General features: G+C 52.1%; 5 protein-coding genes across 5 annotated transcripts; 3 read left to right on the top strand and 2 right to left on the bottom strand.

The window, feature by feature from the left end:
• Positions 1-1,494: 1,494 nt before the first annotated feature.
• Positions 1,495-1,707, bottom strand: CLAFUR5_13438 (uncharacterized protein; the record flags this gene model as incomplete). Its single annotated transcript, XM_047912586.1, has 1 exon — positions 1,495-1,707. One exon carries the CDS (start codon positions 1,705-1,707, stop codon positions 1,495-1,497), a length of 213 nt encoding a protein of 70 aa, XP_047768992.1.
• A 240-nt stretch (positions 1,708-1,947) lies between these two features.
• CLAFUR5_13439 (uncharacterized protein) lies at positions 1,948-3,468 on the bottom strand (the record flags this gene model as incomplete). The annotated part of the gene is made up of 1 exon (XM_047912587.1): positions 1,948-3,468. One exon carries the CDS (start codon positions 3,466-3,468, stop codon positions 1,948-1,950), a length of 1,521 nt encoding a protein of 506 aa, XP_047768991.1.
• Positions 3,469-3,732: 264 nt separating this feature from the next.
• CLAFUR5_13440 (putative argininosuccinate lyase) lies at positions 3,733-5,449 on the top strand (the record flags this gene model as incomplete). Its single annotated transcript, XM_047912588.1, has 4 exons — positions 3,733-4,173; positions 4,305-5,055; positions 5,139-5,179; positions 5,276-5,449. 4 exons carry the CDS (start codon positions 3,733-3,735, stop codon positions 5,447-5,449), a joined length of 1,407 nt encoding a protein of 468 aa, XP_047768739.1.
• A 7,768-nt stretch (positions 5,450-13,217) lies between these two features.
• CLAFUR5_13441 (Ubiquitin conjugation factor E4) lies at positions 13,218-16,633 on the top strand (the record flags this gene model as incomplete). The annotated part of the gene is made up of 4 exons (XM_047912589.1): positions 13,218-13,250; positions 13,310-14,971; positions 15,045-15,887; positions 15,944-16,633. 4 exons carry the CDS (start codon positions 13,218-13,220, stop codon positions 16,631-16,633), a joined length of 3,228 nt encoding a protein of 1,075 aa, XP_047768740.1.
• A 475-nt stretch (positions 16,634-17,108) lies between these two features.
• Positions 17,109-19,178, top strand: CLAFUR5_13442 (MFS transporter prlL; the record flags this gene model as incomplete). The annotated part of the gene is made up of 9 exons (XM_047912590.1): positions 17,109-17,459; positions 17,531-17,600; positions 17,687-17,769; positions 17,825-17,887; positions 17,965-17,989; positions 18,042-18,135; positions 18,187-18,254; positions 18,316-18,544; positions 18,602-19,178. 9 exons carry the CDS (start codon positions 17,109-17,111, stop codon positions 19,176-19,178), a joined length of 1,560 nt encoding a protein of 519 aa, XP_047768618.1.
• Positions 19,179-19,249: the final 71 nt, after the last annotated feature.

Here is a 19,249-nt window from a genome sequence, read left to right on the forward strand (position 1 = left end):
AAAGAGCTGTGCGCCGCGCGTAGCGTGAGGGTACTGTTCTTGCCGCCGTACTCGCCGGACTATAACCCTATTGAGAAGACCTTCCGGTTGCTAAAGAGATGGATAAGGATGAACGCTGAGTTGATGCCGGTGTATGGTGAAGAAGGGTGGCAGTCGAAGTTTGAGGTGTTCTTGAATGAGGCGTGTGAGCACTGGAGCCACGGCATCAATCACTCGAACCTCTTTCGTAGCTGTCATGTACCGAAGAATGGATATGAGGACAGCGCTATTGAACCACAACTGCTATGAAGGTCTATAGGGGCGGAAAATGTAGCTACGAGTCTACTCTATAACATAGGACAATGTGTATCTACCTCACTATCGTGGTGTTACTGCCTTCCTGCTGCGATGTTTCTGGTCCTAATGCTGCCAGACTGGGACGGATGTCGCCGTGCCAAGCTTATAAGCCCGCTACGGAAAGTCTCAAAACAGCTTGCATAGTGTTGCTATCTACAACGCGTGTTTTCATGTATTTCTTTTTCCCAATGTCCAAAGTAGCATCATTGGTAGAGTCTGCAAAAAGAATCGTGTCAGTCGGTGCAGTATTTATGTTGTTGTCGCAATTGGTGTAAAAAATCCTACTAGCCCGAGCTGCTGAGCTTCGCAGGCGAAGCTCAAAAGCTGGGCTGGCCGGGAACTTTACAGTCGACCTAACAACATCATAAACACTGCACCGATTGACGCGATTCTTTTTTGGTGATATACCGACAGGCCTGATTCGACAGTTAGGAAAGTATATATAACAAAGAAATGTGCGTGAGTGTGTGTTGTCAAGGGTGCAACATTAGGACTTTTCCCCGGCGCTAGTCTCGGCTGCTTCCGAGTATCGGTCCGACTGCGATGCTGCGGCCAGCTGTGCTTCGAGTATGGCCCTCAAAAACCAGCTCTAGCTAGCAGCGACAGTGAGGTGCATCTACAACACCATTAAAAATATACTGCATACGCCGTCTATATATTTCGACAATGCTCAACAACCTCCTGCAAACCGCTTGTTCATATGTGTTGTGGTTGTGATATGCGAAGCCCAAAGTTTTTCGATATCGTCCTAAGCGCATACGGGACGCATTTCGTCCAGCAGGACCCGAGTTTCCGCGACTTTCACATAAAGAGGTCGCTGTCGTCCATACAGTCACTTATCTCACCACTCTCTTTGCTAGCAATATATGTCGGCAGGTCCTTCATAACTTAACGGCGTACTCCAAGTTGTGGTATTGCTTCTACTAACACACTATTAGGCTCCTTCTTTATAAGCCGTAGAGTCCAGTATCTATCTCGTAGCTTCATACTAGCCTGTTAGATAGCCGCGCCCATATCAGCGTAGCGTAGCCGCAACTAGTTACAGAAGCTTGCAACTTGCGCTCTATCGTTAAGAATAGCCTTTAATGAGGGTGGTGTAGGTGAAGAGCGGTCCTATTACTAAACCGGTGGATACGGCGGTTGCTACTGATATAGCCACTACGGAGGTGGAGGATAAGCACCATATCTATACGGTGGAGGTGGTGCGTAGCCAGGGGGTGGATAACCGCCATAACCGAATGGCATGTGAAGTGGTGCTATTGGTGCTACTGGTGCCGTAACCACCGGTGTAATATTCACTAGTGCAGCGACAGGTGTCGGTGTATTAGGCTCGTTGTTCTTGCTGCCCTTATTCTGCTTCAATGAGGCCATCTTATGCATCTCCCTCACCTGCTTAGCAATATCAAGTGGCAGCTGCTACATAATAACAGCGGCAGCATCAGGCTTGTTGTCGTTATAGGCTTCCTTCACTCGGGCGTACCAGTCTCGTATGTGTCTACCGAGCACGGCGTGGTGCTTACCACCTTCAACAAGACAGCCGATATGGCCGGTACTAGCACGCTTCTTATTGTTGTACTGCCGGTCGCTACACTTGTAGAGCGTGAGCAGCTTCTAATAGTCGTTACGCATCTGCGTTATGGTCTCAAACTGGTTAACGATAGCCATGTTAGCCTGCGTGCTCTTCTTCTTATTCGGAAGCTGTGAAGCAGGTGGTGAGGACTCCTCGAAGCTCTCGTTACTAAGCAATAGCGGCGAGGACAGCAAGTCGTGGAGAGCCTGGTTGTTCCACTTCTCTATAATCTGAATAGTGACAGTGTGCTTCGTATACACCGGAAGCAGTAGAAGGAGGTGTTCGTGCCAGCCGTCTATATCATCAAGAGGGAAGTCGTCTTGCTGTTCCTTCTGACCGTGCCGTTGCGCTATAAGCTTGCCACTGCGATCTTGCATATGATAGTGCATACCCTTAGCTTGGGCGTACTTCCGCACTATCTCCTCATTGCTATCGAACAGCTGCTGGATCTGGAGGGGGTCGCCATTAAATACACGCGTTGGTGCCGGTAGCTCCTTGCTCATGAACGTGAGTGTTGTCTTCACGCGGATAGGCTCTCGAATAGCAGCCGCCGTAGGCGTAGCAGACGGCGCAGGCGTAACAGCAGCGATTGGTGCAGCCGGTACGGGTGTCGAAGCAGCCGGAGTAGCTTGCAAATCGGCGACTTTCGTCGACGGCTGTTGTGACTGCGTTTCTGGCTCGATTTGGTCCATTCTTTTTTGAGGCTGTTCTCCTAATCGCTTAGATGAATTCTGTGTCTTCCTGGCTTTTTTTGACCGTGTGGGTGGCTGCTTTCCTTGTGTCGAAGGTGTTGGCCGTTTACGCTGTTGCGCCGGCTGCTTTCCGCCGAGCTTGAGCGTCACTCGCGGCTGCTGAGGTGGCTGCTGAGGAGCCTGCTGAGCAGCCTGCTGAATAGCCTCAGCGGTGTCGCCCTTCTTAGCACTGCTAGCAACGGGTGTAGGGTATATTGGAAGGCCCTTTTTAGGCGCAGATCTAGCCTTCTTCGATACCTGGTGCCCACCGGTGTGAGGTGTCTGTCGCTGCTGCTGTTCTTGAGCCTGCAATTGAGACTCCAGCGCATCCTCCTCAGCAGCCTGGCTACGAGTCCTCATGTTCTGGACCAGCCCCATACACCCTCGATTCAAATCGTCTTCAGTACTATCACTGGTGATGTTGCTACTGATATATTGAGGCTCTGATTGTGTTGTCCACCGCCTGCTATCGCGTTGCAATGCGTCTTCCACAGGATCATAGGTTTGAGGATACTCTGGCAAATCCTGCTCTTGCTCTTCAGACTCGTATTCTGTCTCTTCATCCAAGAACTGCTCGTCCCACTCTTTCTGTGTATCAAAGGGTGTATCGACCGGAGGCGCAGGCGGCAGCGAGAAGTCCAGTCGGCGCTGTGTCTGTATAGTGGGTGTGGCGATAGGTGAATGACCTGGTGGAAGTGGAAGTGGTGACGAGGAGACGCGGGCTGGCACCTCAGAGGGTTGCGCAACTTGCGACAGTGGTGAATACGACGGCCTGACCGGATCAACAGATACAACAACTTCAGGCGCATCAGACGAGCACTCAATGAACATGATAGGACTGCTGTATATAGAGAAACAAGGTGGTGGTGGTGTATTGCTATGGAATCTTGAAGTTTGGTGACCCCGGTCAAAATCCGTGCCGACCCTTCTGTCCCTTCGAATAGCGCAGCCGATAGATACACCGCCGCAGCGATAAGCCCAATGCTGCCGCCCTGGCAAGTTGCAACAAAAAGTCAGGCTGCTGCTGCCATTGAGAGTCATCCTTTACACTGCGCACCAACTTGAGCAGCATAGACACCTCATCCAACTCGCATCATGGCACAGCACGACGCGCCCGCCCAGGGCAAACTTTGGGGCGGCCGCTTCACCGGCGGTACCGACCCCGTCATGACTCAATACAACGAGTCCATCTACTTCGATCGCGCCTTCTACTCACACGACATTCGTGGAAGCATTGCATTTGCACGCGCGAACCAGAAAACAGGACTGCTGACAGAGCACGAATTCTCTGAAATTGAGCGCGGTTTCATGGAAGTTCTTCGAGAATGGGACGAGAATAAGTTTGTCATTCACCCAGGCGTCGATGAGGATATTCACACTGCTAATGAGAGGCGCTTGGGTGAGATTGTTGGCAAGGACATTGCAGGCAAGTTGCATACTGGCCGAAGCAGGAACGACCAGGTGGCAACTGATATGAGGTTGTGGTTGAGGCATCAGCTGGAGAACCTGGAAAGTTACCTCATCGCATTCTTGACGGTACGCACTTTTTGAAGGCATCGGGAGCCGAGCGGTGGCTGAGAAACCTCTGCTTTGCTCGAGATGGGCAATGCACGAAGCGCCAGCTCTTCAATTGCTCCATTTTCCAAGCTAACAGCCCTATTTCGTAGGTCATCGCGGCGCGAGCTGAGAAGGAAATCGAGCACGTCATGCCAGGCTACACACATCTCCAACGCGCACAGCCGATCCGCTGGAGCCACTGGATGCTCCTCTACGGCTCTTTCTTCGCCTCAGATCTCGAGAGACTGCGAGAAGTACGCAAGAGAATCAACAAATCACCACTCGGATGCGGCGCCCTAGCAGGCAACCCTTTCAGCATCGATCGCGACGCAATCGCGCAGGAACTTGGCTTCGACGGCTTGATCATGAACTCCATGGCTGGAGTGGGCGATCGCGACTTCGTCATTGAGACAATGCAGTGGGGAACTATGCTCATGACACATCTCTCCCGCTGGGCAGAAGATCTCATCATTTACAGCACTGGCGAGTTCGGCTTCGTCAAGCTGTCAGACACATACTCTACTGGATCATCGCTCATGCCGCAGAAGAAGAACCCAGATTCACTTGAGCTCATCCGTGGCAAATCTGGCCGTGCTTTTGGACACATGACGGGTCTCATGATGTCTGTCAAGGGTATTCCATCGACGTACAACAAGGATCTACAGGAGTCTGTTGAGCCACTGCTGGATCACATCAAGACTGTCGGCGACAGCGTACAGATTGCCACGGGTGTCCTCTCGACACTGTCAATCTTCCCCGAGAACATGAAGAAGTCCCTGTCTCCGGATATGCTCGCCACCGACCTTGCAGACTACCTCGTTCGAAAGGGCGTACCTTTCCGCGAAACGCATCACATTTCAGGTATGCCATCTCCACATCGAACAGCAGCTGCTGAGGCACCGACGTGTGTTTCTCGACCATAACTAACACCCCTCTTTACATAGGCCAAGTAGTCCAACTCTCTGAAAACGAGAACGTTCCAATGGTAAGCACTGCACGACGCGCATCTCACTCCCCCGCAGCTTTGCTATCCAAAGCACTGACACAGCGCTCCCGGCATCAACTAACGCACCCTCAACAGGATACGCTAACCTTCGAGCAACTCCAAAGCGTCGACTCTCGATTTGAAAAAGACGTTCTAGAAGTTTTCGACTACCAAAAGAGCGTAGAAATGCGAAGCGCATCAGGCGGTACCAGTCGCTCCGCGGTACTGGAGCAGATCGAAGCCATCAAGAAGACTCTCGGGGCGTCTTAGCAGGATCGCTTTCTCGAGAAGATTGAAATGGCAAGGCGACACACGCCGCCGACTAGCATCGGTTGCACGGCGATGGGGGCTCCCGAGTCCGATTGTAACCGAGCATTTGTTTCATTAGATGGAATGTACGGGGATGTATTGCTAGTGTTAGCTCTCAATGGGGTGGGCATGTGCTGAGTCGCTGAAGGGCTGTGTTGGAACATGATGGGCGTCTTTGAAGTTGAGCGCTGTAGGTTGTGATGTCGTACTCCGGCACTCGTCTCATGGCCACCAGAACAGCTGGCCAGTTTCTACCCTCCTTGAACGACTGAACCCATTCGGAAAGCCGCGCTGACCACACGATTCGCACGTGCAAGCCAATTGACTCACCGCAAGCCTCATTCACGGCTAGCGCGACTTCGTCGGGTACATAAAGGTCGCCTCTCTCTCCATTTCTATCTGCCTTGCGCCAACTTCTCGCAATCTGGCATCGCTTGTCGGTCACATTACCCTTGCTCTCACCCTTACCTCCGCTGACATCTACAGACCACAGTGGCACCGCACGTACAGACTGAGACTCGCGAGGATCCGGGACCAGAGATAACACCGCTCGGCAGACTCGAACTCCTCCCTCCCGAGCTTCGCCTGAACATCTACGAAGCGGTCGTAGAAGACCTCACTACCACCAGCTTCTCCACCTCTCTTCTTGCGACCAGCAAAGCCATGCGCAACGAAGCTATGAAGACCTAATTCACCCAACTCACCGCACTCACTAGAGATGCTATTATCTTCGCCTTGTCAAAGCGTCACGAGCATGAGTCGCTGGGCTTGAGAGTCTGGACGCCTTTCGTCTCCGCCATCATTGCTAAAGGACAGGCGGTCAAGTTCATCGAGGCGAGGGAGAAGCTGATAGAGGTAATGAAGAGGTCTGAAATGACTGGCATCCAGGAGGAAATGGGCCTCGAGGATGAGGAGGCTATGGTGAAGGAGGTGTTCAGGATGATTGAGACGATCCTGAGGCGGATGCGGATGCGCAGAAGACGGGGGAGTCGTAGGATTCCTATATCTCTACACACTGCATGTGATCGGCTGTGAGGGTAGTGGTACTTCTCTAAACCTGATCGTCTCGATGATCAAGTTTTCACAAAAGCGCATTGCTCTCGATCTCCGTATACTACTCGACCTCCCTCATGATCCTCACCTCCTGCGTCAAGACAATCGCCTGCTCCATCACCACTCCCACCACTCCCTCTCCTCACGTCCCTTCATCGATCGAAACCCTCTTTGTTGGTAGAAGCTCTCTCCTTCATCCTCATACCGAATACGCTTTCGATGGCTTCATCGACCGCCTCACCTAGTCGCTTATGGTATATCATCAACGCCTCGTCACGGACGGCCTTGTTGACTTCGAGGAGTGGCGCTCAGAAGTAACTTGAGCGTTTTGGTACTGGTAGCTTGGCCAGTACGTAGGTAAGTGATCACCTGGTCAAGGGGGTACAGTAACGGCTGATGGAATGTTGGACTCGAGTGTATAATTGTGGACTTGTGGGCTTTTGAGACGAATTGAGATCAGCTGGAATGTGGCGAGGAGTCTTTGCATGGCATAAGTATATATATATATATATATATTGTTCATTAAGCTGTTGTGGTGCCTCCTGGCCCATGCAGCTGTTCTACGTACTTCTGCCTTACGAAGGGGAAACCGCTCGCGGTGAAAACCCCTCTCCTCTCCTATGCTACTGTTGTCCGTTGTTTGCCTTCCCGCTTTCCTTATAGAGGGTGCACTAGTGTCATGGGCCTGCCCTGATGACTACCTTGTCTGCATTCCCTTGGTCTCCCTCCTCTTCTCCATCCACTCCTCCGTCTCGTTAGCTAGTTTAAAGTGGGTGAGGTATCCTTGTCTTAGGACCTAACGTGCTATCCTCTATACGTCGCTCTTGTTCGTAACGATCGACTAGTAGTCGCGTCTAGCTGCTCTCGCTCTCTACGTGCTCCGCCCTTCTACCTACTGTAGGCACCGTACGACCATGTGTTCCGGGTTCTACGACGGGTAGCCACACTCGTACGCTAGGCTGTCTATGTCTAGGACGTTCCTCCTGTATAAGTAAGCCCTAAGCCCGATGTGTTCGGACCGGATTTGGATTGTTACGCTTGCTTCTGCCCTTATAAGGTCGCGGTATAGGAGGTAGTTATGTCTCTAGAAGGTTCGTAGGGCTGGGGGGCCTGTTCTCGCTAGCGGGTTGCTATTCCATTCCTGTTCCTATAGGCAGCCGGCTACCTACTCTACGAGGCTCTAGGACTTTCCCTTACTCCCCTTCTTTTCCCGGGTTCTTCGTTCCTCCTCCTCCCTCGCTAGCCACTCCGGCGTTCCTTATACTTTCCTAAAAACCCGTAGGTCGTCCCGCTTCTAACTCCTCCTTACGTACGGTCCTATACGTGGCCGGCTATATCTCTATGCGATTCGTACTGTCTTATCGTAGATAGTTTACTATACTAGGTACTCTATCGTCTTCGCCGTATATTAGATCCTTATCCCTTAGATGTAGTGACGGATAGGTAGTAACCCGGTCTCTATCTCGGCTACTCTCGTCGGTATAGTCTTATACGCTCCGAGAATTCTCCTTAAGTTACCTACTTAGGTTCGATTAAGAGGCTGTTCGATCCGTCGCGGCACTAGCTTATCGACTCCCCCCGTGCCCTAGATTTGTGCCCGTAAAGCATCGCTAGTCGAACGATTACTTTATACATTATTCTTGCTTTGTCGAAGGTCGCCCTCTACGTTGACTTAGTAAGACGTGTTATTGATGCCTCGTTTACTTGTGCCCTATTCTAGGCTTTCTTGATCGGTAGGTTCTAGCTTAGCTTCGGGTCTAGCTAGATTCCTAGTACTTAGAGTTCGGGGGAGAGCTTCGTCTCGTATCCCTAGATTATTATAGTTACCTACATGTTGTAGTAGGTCCTCGCTTTACTAAAGTAGATTAGCTAGTATTTCTCTAGGGCAAAACGGACGCCGTGGCGTCTAGCCTAGTCCTCGTATGCTCTATATCTCTCCGTAAGTAGTCTATAGTTTTCCTCCGTTATCGCGGACTAGGCTAGGATGTTTGTGTCGTCTACGAAGCCTAACGCCGAAGTCTAAGGGGACGTAAGTAAGGGGATAAGGTCGGCCAGAAAGATCAGGAATAGGATCGGGGATAGCGTAGGTCCTTAGGGGATTCCGGTCTCTACGTATACCCTTTCGGATTTATACCTCCCGAGGACTATTCTCGTAGTCCTCTCTTTAAGGAAGGAGTGTATAAATTTCGTGGCCTATACGGGGACTCCCTTCTGTCGGAGTATATAGAGTAGTCTTTCGTAGGAGACGTTATCGAATGCTCCGGAGATGTCTAGGGAGAGTAGCGATACTGTTCTATTCCGTCTATAGTACTAGAGGGTTTGGATCTGTTCGGTTATTAGTTCTATTACCGTAAGGGTTAAGCGGTTACTTCTCCCTCCTATCTATATCTCCGGGAGGATGTTGTTCTCCTCGACTAGTTTTATAAGTCTCTAGGCTACTACCTTCTCTAGGATCTTCCCTACTATGTTTAGGAGCGCAATCGGTCTATATAACTTAAGCCTGTTATAGTCTTCCTTCTATAGCTTCCGGATGACTACTGTTAGGGAGTCTCTATACGGCTTCGGATAGTAGCCTTTCCGTAGATAAGCAGTAAAGAGCTTAGCTAGGCTCGGGGCGATTTCCTCTTTATATTCCTTTAGTAGGAGGTTTAGGATTTTATCGGGCCCTAGGGCCTTTCTTCCCTTAAGCTGTCCTATTACGGCCTTAACCTCGCCTAGCTAGACTGTCTAGTGTATGTCTAGTAGTTCCGGGTACGACGTGCCTACTATGTCCGTTAGGTCCGCGTCGACTTGTGTTAAGAAGAAGTGGTCCGCAAACGCCTTCGCTTTTGCCTCCGGCGTTAACCTTAGCGTCCCCGTTATGTCGACTATAGGTAGGAAGTAAGGCGTCTTCTCTGTCCCTCCGGCTCTCGCCCACCTCGCTAGTCGCTATATCTAGTTAGGATTCTCTATTACGAGCCCGACCGTCGTTCTCTAGTCTAGCTGTTTGTCCCGACGTATCTAGGCTTTCTTAGCTTAGCTAGCCCTTAGTATGCGTCCTATGTTGCTTGTGTGTGCTCCTTCGTCCACTCTCGTCTAGCCCTCCTCGCCTCCTTTACCCTTTCCGCGCACGCCGGGGTCCAGAATAGCTTCTGTCTTTAAGAAGGTCGAATGTAGGGTGTGTGCCGACGAGCTGTCTCCTATACGACTGTCGTTATCCGTTCGGCTTCTTTGTCGAGCTTGGCTTCTTGTTCTGCTTCTGTTCCCGCTTCTAGTCCCGCATTTGCTCTGTTATCGTGTAGTCGTGCCGCTAGTTCGTCTCGGATTTCCTCCTACGGGGCCTTCTTCTAGTTTAGGCGTGGCTCCGCTATAGGTTCCTCCTCGACTCCTACCTCGATTGTTGTCTAGATCGGGATGTGGTCTGATCCTGCTTCGAGCGAGAGGTTCGGGCGGCACTTGTCTAGTCTCGTTACTAGCTCTCTCGAGAGGAAGTATAGGTCGATCGTACTTGCGCTTGATCTCGCCTTCCACGTCTCTGTGCCCTTTGGGGTCGCCAGTTCCATGTCGCGGCTCGCGGTGATTTCTAGCAACTTGCCTCCTAGGTATGCGTGTGGGGGGGTGAAGTCTAGACCCCATTGCGGGTGGTGAAGGTTGAAGTCGCCTACTAGGACTTGGTGTGTATCCCCTTGTTCGAGTATCCGGTCTAGCGCAGCTAGGGTTCCTAGGTCTCTGCTCGTTCGTCCTTGTGGGGGAGGGCTGTAGACGTTATGGATTCGGACGGTTCCCTGGCCTGTTGCTATTTCGATTGTCGTTATGTGCCCCTGGTAGCCCTCCGGCTGTGGCACGACCTTCCATGCTTCTGTGCTTATGGCCTTACTTACGTAGGTGCATGTTCTTGGGGTGTGGCATGGCATAAGTATGTGACGCATCCACTATTGGACTCGGTGTGATAGCCAGCTCTCAGCGATACACGCCGCACTGATTAGCCGGACAGCGTCCCACTCGCACAGCCTGCCTTCAACATGCGTTGTGTTCTGCAATCTTGTGCGTTCTCCGTGTGTGCTCAGCCCGAGGCAGCTTTGCTGCTTCTGATCTACGAGTCCATGCAACGCAGGGGAGGCTTACTGAGCCAAAAGTCCATTCTCTTGGACTCTTCGTCTCGTACAAGACGTACTCTTATCACGTCGGAAGTAGCTTTCGCCGAGATGTAGGTTGGATCCGAAGTAGCTTCCGCCGAGATGTAGGTTGGACGATCAGTTTCGAAGAACGATCTGTAATCGTCGACAGGCGTTGTGAAAGTGTCGAAGAGCGTTAAGAAAATGTCGAAGGACCGGTGGTTGTTGTCGAACGCCACCTTGTCCTTCCAAGCCTTCTCTTTTCCGCGACCTTGGTCTCGTCCAAGAGCTCGTCGAGTCGCTTCTTGTACGGGGCCAGGGCCTCATGCTGGATGGTGCGGCTCGTGCTCAGGAGAGACGGGAGGAACACGTCGCCGCCTACACATCTTGCGATCTTGTCATGTGCGGTGATGGTGAAGTCGGCAAAGACGTGCTCGTAGATCTCGAGTCAAAGCTCGGCGGGCAGCTTCTGCAGGATTCCGAGTGGCGATGCTGGCTCTGATTTGGCCGCAGGAGTGAGTTTGCTGGCGTGGGTGATGTCGTCGCCCGCCATGGTATCTTTCCGCCGGGTCAGTGAGCCGTGCTCCATTGATGGAGAGTGGATGCTTAACTGGTGAGGTGGTTGCACGCAGAAAAGTGATCTGGAATGCTGTTTTGCAGAAGTTTTTGAAGATCTGCAATGCCGAGCCGCCGAGTTTGTCGAAATAAGTGAAGGTACAGTTACGCTCAAGCTTGACTGTCACATGCGGTGCTCGGCTCTCGGAATAAGACTGATGTCTGTTCACATCCTCGCGCTCGATGGAGAGCGAAGCTCGGCAAAATTTACAAGGTTCTACTTGAACCAGGAAACGGAAACATCCTCCACGCTCATAGACGCGTCCTGATCACCAGGCAAACGTCATGCGCCTTTCTTTTTTCATTTTTATTAGCGTGGGCGAAGGTGTCCTGGTGCACGCCGCAGCTTCCATCTCGCTCACATCATGAGAGTCCTTGCAGTGCAGTAAGCCCTTCTCTCGTTGACCCCAAAGACTTTGCATGGGTATAGGCATCCGGCTTGCAACCGTCGTACACGTAGACGGTCTGATGGAGGCCCTATCGGCGCAACACTCTCAGAGAAAGAACCACCTCCACTCATCCTTCCTCCATACTCGATCCATCATATACGGATACCTCTCCAGCACTGCAGGGTGTCTCGGCGCCTTTATCACCCCTGGTCCGAATCGACTGGGAACACTGAAGCTGGCTGTACTTCCGGGCGATCGCGGTGATAGAGATGGGCCTACTTTGTCGGAGACTGTGAGCCATGACCTGGCGCTTGGGTTGCGGCTGTACGTTGGCGTTGAAGGATTGCTTGAAGATGATGAATTGTTGGGGGTGGAGAAAGCCCATGTAAGGAAGGGGTCACCGAGGAATGTGTCCTGTGTGGGAGTGCGTTGATCGTCCATAGTTCTCGAGGTTGCGGAGTAGAGGAATGCGGAATGCGTTGATTAGAGGGTGGTTTGGCAGATTTTTAGCCTGTGATGTTTGCTGCTGAGCAGCATGCCTGACTGCGTTATGGCACGTCGTGAGTCCACATGTTCTGTCGTGAACAGTTGGCCTAGGTCTAGCCTCGTTCATACAGGTTCTGCACTGTCTTGCTCCTGCTGCTCGACATAATACTGTTCCGGCGGGGGTGGAGGATGTTCCACTTCGTGTCTCACATCAAAGTATCGCTAAGCGTCCTGTTGATTATACCAGGCGACATTGGACTTTACATCCTCGCCAGACAATGTAGGGCGGGCGTACCACATGGTGGGCCTATATCAATCAGCTGCATTGGGTTGTCTCACCGATACTGAATCCTGTCATGACAAGATGCCGTGTCCCGCCCGAGGCGTTTCCTCTTTGCAGATGAACATTCTGGTTCCCTGGCATCTAAGGGCACACCTGCGGCCCTACGGTACACAAGTCATCATGGCGGAATAGTGTCATCAAACGACAACCCATGGTCAGGACACAGTAGATTCCTGCAGAAGTTCCATGGCAGCAAGCTCTTTCTCTTGGAACCATGGGTGGACGAGCCACGACTCGGGCTATTCGTTTCTCTAGACCCAGTATACGGCAACGATCTGTGCATAGCTCCATGGGTTCACCACGATGATGGTGTTGTTGGCAAGGTCCATCTTGATCGGAAGATTCCTAAGACCTGTGAGTATATGGGTGCTGGACTCAGTCAGACCAGGCAGATGCAGGCAAGTGAACATTCCAAGAAGGTGTTAGGTGAATGTGAATAGGTAGAGTCTTTGTATGCCAGGTAGTAGATCATTCACTCGCGAAGTGACATGCATGTGCTTCGTGAACAGAGTGCAAGAGAAAGGACAGGGATGTTCGGAGTTAAGCTCGGCCCGCCATGCACGGTGATGTCGATGGTCCAAGCGCTTGCTTATTAAGGTAAGGCATCTGTTGCCTCATCGAACATCTCGCATTACTTTCGTGTTACTCGATCTGCCATCTCTTCTTCTACATCACCTCTTCATCCTTCAACACCGCCACCTTCACCTCCACCTACTCCTGGACTGCAGGATATTCCACATACACACAACATGGCGGACTCCACACAATCCGATGCCGACAAGGTACGATTCGGCTCAACTATGACCAGTTCTTCGATCGTGTATGCTAACACCTGTGACAGATCCGTGCAAAGCGCCTGGCCAAGCTGGGTGGTCCGGCATCATCTAGCACGACAACACCTCCCGCGCCAGCAGCAGAGAACGAGCAGCCCGCACCAGCGACAGCGCCACAGGCCAGTGATGCCACAGCAGAGAGCGATCCAGCGATCGCCAGCCAACGAGCCAATTACTTTGCCCAGATGCCCGCGAAAGCGCCCGAGCCGAAGTCGACAACCCCTCAAATCACTGTCAAGCCCGCTCCCCGACCGGCGTCACCAGCGAAGCGAGAACGAGATGGATCGGAGAAGGCACAGTCGAGGACGGTATCACGAAGCGAGCGACCTCCGGAGAGCATCGAGAAGTGGCAGGACAGGAATCTACGGCAGATCTACCGGGTCACACTGAAGCCGGAAGAAGTGACTGACGGGCATGGCAACAAGCTGATCTTCCTGAGCAACACTAAGGAAGAGCTGGAGGAAGCAGACTCGCCGCTGATGCTGGATGTCAACGGCTCAGATGGGATTTTATCAGAAGCAGCTGGACAGGCGCCGGGTGGCAAGGTTTTCGAATACTTCCTGCAGTGCTTCAAGCGCGTTTCTCGAGCAATCCGAGGCTCCAAGTACGATGGACCGGACGATCCGAAGCATGGCATCTTGAAAGAGGCAAGGAGATTCTGCATGAGCTACTGCATCTTTGCAGTCACGATGCCTGACATGTTCGAGAACAACGCGTCCACGTCCAATCCGTTGGTCGCCCACCTGAAGGCAGATCCGGAATGCGAGGTTGGTATTTGCACCGACTTCCTGAACGAGGCAACATCACGCTTCGAAGAGGACGACTCCATTAAAGAGGCGGTGGTAGGAGCAGCGGAAGAGCTGAGCAGACAGCTGGCGAAGCAGGACATGCTCGGAGACTATCAGAATTACGTTCGTGGGCTGAGAAATCTGCTAAGATACCCTAAGATCGTGGATGCAGTGACGGAATCGCCGCTGTGGGCACCAGGAGACGTTGCAGCACAGGAGATTGAGACGAAGACGATACTTGGTCCGTTCTTCCGGATATCACCCGCACAGCAAGACGTGGCAAACAGCTATTTCTCGGCGCCCAGGACAAGAGATTCAGGCTTTGTCAGAAATGGGCAGAACGCTATTCGCATGACCCTACGGACACACCAACATGAGCTCTTCGAGATTACCAACAGCATCGTCAAGTCAGGACCAGTCTCTCGCGGCCGGATACTGGACTGGCTCGCAATCTGTGTGAACAAGAACCACAAGAAGCGCGCGATGCGTCCTGATCCTCGCATCATCTCGACTGATGGGTTCATGATAAACGTCACGAATGTCCTCGACCAGCTATGCGATCCCTTTATGGACGCGCGATTTGGAAAGATCGAAAAGATTGATGTGGCTTACCTACGACGAAACCCCCGTGTTGACATTAGCGACGAGACCAAGATCAACGCCGATCAGAAGGCGGCTGATGAGTTTTACGCTGACAAGGTTGACGGGACGAACAACTTCATCTCCGAAGTCTTCTTTCTCACAGTCGCTGCGCACCACTATGGTACCGAAGCGGCGCAAGAACAGATCGGACCGATGCGGAAGACGATCAAGAGAGGTGAGGAGGAGCTCAAAGCCATGGAAGCAGAGCGACACAAATACGTGAACGACCCGCGATACCTGGTATGTAAAGCTTTCGCGTCTGATGGCGGCTGCTGGGGCGCTGGCTCGTGACGAATACTGACTCCATTCACAGGCTAAATACGAAGAGAGTCTCCAAAGGTACAAAAACCATCTCGACAACATGGCTAGCCGAATTCACGCAACCGAAGGTATTTTGCTGGACGATCTGAATCAAGCTCGGTCGATGCAGTTCATGCGATACGTGATTGTGTGGCTGCTGCGTCTTGCCACCGGACAGAACCTCCCGACAGCACAGCTGCAGCTTCCTTTGCCGGAGACGCAAGCGGATGTGTTCAGATTCTTGCCGGAGTACTTCTTGGAGGATATCGTCGACAACTTCAAGTTCATCACACGGCACATGCCAAATATCATCACGCCACAGCAGTCCGAGGAGCTGGTGCAAGTCTGCATCACCTTCCTCAGGAGCACAGAATACGTCAAGAACCCTGGTGTCAAATCCGGACTGGTGACGATCCTCTTCACCGGCGTCTATCCATGGGGTCACAACAGACGCGGAATTCTGGGCGACCAGCTGATTGGATCGTCCTTCGCCCACAAACACCTGCTTCATGCCCTAATGAAGTTCTACATCGAGGCCGAAAACACTGGAACGCATACGCAGTTCTACGACAAGTTTAACATTCGCTTCGAGATCTTCCAGGTCATCAAATGCATCTGGGTCAACACCATCTACCGCGAAAACTTGGCTAAAGAGGCCCGAGTGAATACCGAGTTCTTCGTTCGATTCGTCAACATGATTGTCAACGACGTCAACTTTGTACTGGACGAGAGTCTGGGAAGCTTACGCAAGATCAACGAGCTCACCAAGGAGCTTGCCGACCCTGTCCACATGCAAGGTCTCAGCGAGGAGCAGCGAAAGGAGAAGCAGGAGCTGCTTGACGATCAGAAGGGAAAGGTATGTACCGAAAGCCAGTGAGCCAGTGGAGCACGAAGCTAATATCCTATCAACAGGCCAGGAGCTACATGGGTCTCACCACCGAGTCGATGGAGACTCTCGTACTTTTCACTGAGACACTACCCGATTCCTTCACAGCAAAGGAGATCGTCACACGACTAGTGGACATGTTGGACTACAACCTCATGACACTCGTCGGACCCAAGAGCAAAGATCTCAAGGTCGACAACATGCAAGAAGAGTACAAGTTCAACCCACGACAGCTTCTCAGCGACTTCATCACAGTCTACGTCAACCTCGGAGAGAAGCAGAACTTCATCGAAGCCATCGCCGACGACGACCGCTCCTACAAACCCGAACACTTCGACAAGGCCGCCAACATCATGAAAGACAAAGCAATGAAGAGCCCAGAAGAGCTACGTGCGTGGGAGCGACTTGGCAAGAAAATCGCAGAGGTCAAACAAGCCAAGGCCGACGAAGAAGAGGACCTCGGAGAGATTCCAGAAGAGTTCCTCGATCCCCTCATCGGCGACCTACTCACTGATCCAGTGTACCTCCCGACCAGCAGAACCACTGTCAACAGATCTACTATCCGACAACAACTGTTGAATGTACCCGAAGACCCCTTCAATCGCATGCATTTGACGATGGATCAGGTTGTGGCAGTACCGGAAGTATTGGAGAAGATCGAGAAGTGGAAGGCAGAGCGGCGCGCAGAGAAGGCCGAGAAGATGGACACCACTTAAGGTTAAGTGAACTATACCACTCACGCTGATGCGCATACCAGATAGAAGCGGGCTCACATAGAGAGCTATAGCCAGCGCCACGATGCTACGAACCAGATAGAACATTACTTCTCATCCCCGCCTTAATTGATGACCGAGACCGGGTTTCCAATGGAAACAGTGTCTCAAGCTTTGAACCTGAAGGATTGGGGAGCTTGAGTGGGGGATCATCGGCTTGGTACACGATTTCAAGACATGCCCAAGAAGACTTGGATGACCTTGATGGTGTGGGACGAGCACGTTCTGGCGATAGGTTTCCTTATCTGATCAAAGGTTTCCCCGTGACACTGCATGGTGCGGGCGGGACTCGGGAGGCAGGCGGCACAGCACGAGGGGTGGTTCTATTAGATACTCAGTCTCGCTGCGTATCTGATCTGATCTGATAAATTTTATCTTTACTACCCTGATTCCTGACCACTATTACGCACGGTTCAGGATGTCTAACGAGAAAGATACCACAAAGGCAGACAACATCCTCGCAGCGCCCAAAGTCGAAGCCACAGCGCTCCGCTCCCACTCCATCGACGAACATGCCCAAGATGTGGCTGGTTACGACCACGACCTCATGTCCGCACGGACTCTCCTCTCCTACGAAGAAGAACGAAAGCTCCTGCGACGAGTCGATTGGCACCTCATGCCCCTCTGCGCGTTAATTTTCATGGTGAAGAACATCGACGCCAACAATGCTGCCAATGCTCGCATCATGAATCGCGGCACTTCGAGGAACATCCTGACAGAATTGGGCATGACGGGGGACGAGTATAATTTTGTGAGTACGGTTTATTTTGTGAGTATGACCAGAGAAAAGACTGGGAAGGGGAGGGTGGGAAGGTGGTGACGCTGATGAAGGAATGGCAGATTCCATTCATTGTTTTTGAGATTCCGAGCAACCTGGTTATGAAGAAGATGTTGCCGAGTCGGTTTCAGAGTAGGATTATGGTCAGTGTCCTTGATGTGAGAGAGGAAGTGAGGGAGGGAGGGATGGTATTGGAATTCTGGCTAACATGAGGATAGGTGACCTGGGGCATTGCCCTAGCATTTCATGCTGCTGTATCGTCGAAGAATGGCTTGTATATGCGAGGTTCTTCCTGGGGTTGGTAAGTGGAGGAATCATGATGTATGCAGAGGAGACGTGCTGATGAAGAATCGTAGTGTGAGGCGGGAATGTTTCCCGGGATCATTTTGCAGCTGACGTATTGGTATCGGGCTGATGAGGTACGTACTAACGTCTAAGGAATACCGGTACTTCGGGCAGTGTGACGTGGATGACTTGCTGATGCTGAGACATGCAGATGACGATGCGGCTTTTGATCTACTGTGAGTTCAGTGGTTGATGGAAGGTCCAGAGCGAGTAGCTGACTTTTCTAAGGCTCCTTGGAGTTCTTTGCCAACGTCGTCAGTGCTGTGTTGGCTTTCGGCTTCGACCACATATCTGGACGGGGAGGGCTGTCAGGATGGCAATGGCAAGTAATCTTCAGCATTGAATGAACACATCCAACTGACGTGTCCCATAGGTTCTTCTTAGTCGAAGGGGTGATCACGATTGCATTCGGCGCCCTACTGTGGTTCGTCCTCCCAGACTGTAAGTGAAATTCATCCACCTGCGAACCCATCTTGTGGTAGGAACTGACCAGGTGTCTCAGTCCCAGAACAAGCCAAATGGCTCAGCGACAAGGAGAAAGCCTTTCTCCAGGCTCGACTTCCGGCCAACGCACCACGATCAAGTGAGATGAACTTCAACTGGAGAGAGGTTATTGAAACACTCAAAGATCAACGCCTCTGGCTTTTCACTCTGGTCTTCATCGCTAAGACCGTGGGCGCTTCTGATCTCACTTTCTACCTACCCACCATCGTCGCCGACCTGGGACTCACGTACGTTCACGCTCCTGTCCACGGCTCCTCATGCCCCACTAACAATGTCTGCCTTAGCTCCATCGCCGAATCCCAGCTCCTGACAATCCCCGCCTCAGTCCTGCCCATAATCCTCATCGCAATCGCCTCACTCCTCACCACCCGCTTCAACATCCCCCTCCCGTTAATCCCTCTAACCTACATGACCATAACCCTCGCCATGTACGCCATCCTCCACACCTACCCCAACAACGGCGGTGTCTACGCCGCAACCATCATCGCCGGCGGTCTCGGCAACGCCTGGTATCCCTCCATGTGGCCGTGGCGTCTTCAGACCACCTCCAAGGCTACGGGGAACGCTTTCGCTATTGCGTTTACGAACTCGCTAGGGGGTATTGGGAGCTTGATTGGACCACAGATCTTTCGGATGAAGTATGCGCCGAAGTATGGGGTGAGCTTTGCGGTGGCGATGGCGTTTACGGGGTTCTGTGTAGTTATGACGGGGTGGACTTGGTGGGTTACGAGGCTTACGGAGAGGAGGACGAGGGAGATTAGGAGAGAGAGGATGAAGGCTGGGTTGAAAGGGGAGGTTGTGTTGGGGGATGTGGATATTGGAGCAGATTTGGAGAGGAAGCGGAGAAGGGGTGATGCGTAGGCTGGGATGTACGTAGGTGGGTCGATACGTACTTCGGCTGATACTATCCAGGTGAGCACGTACTTTGACAA

Source organism: Fulvia fulva, chromosome 12 (genome assembly GCF_020509005.1).
Source record: "Fulvia fulva chromosome 12, complete sequence".
NCBI classification, from domain to species: Eukaryota; Fungi; Ascomycota; class Dothideomycetes; order Mycosphaerellales; family Mycosphaerellaceae; genus Fulvia; species Fulvia fulva.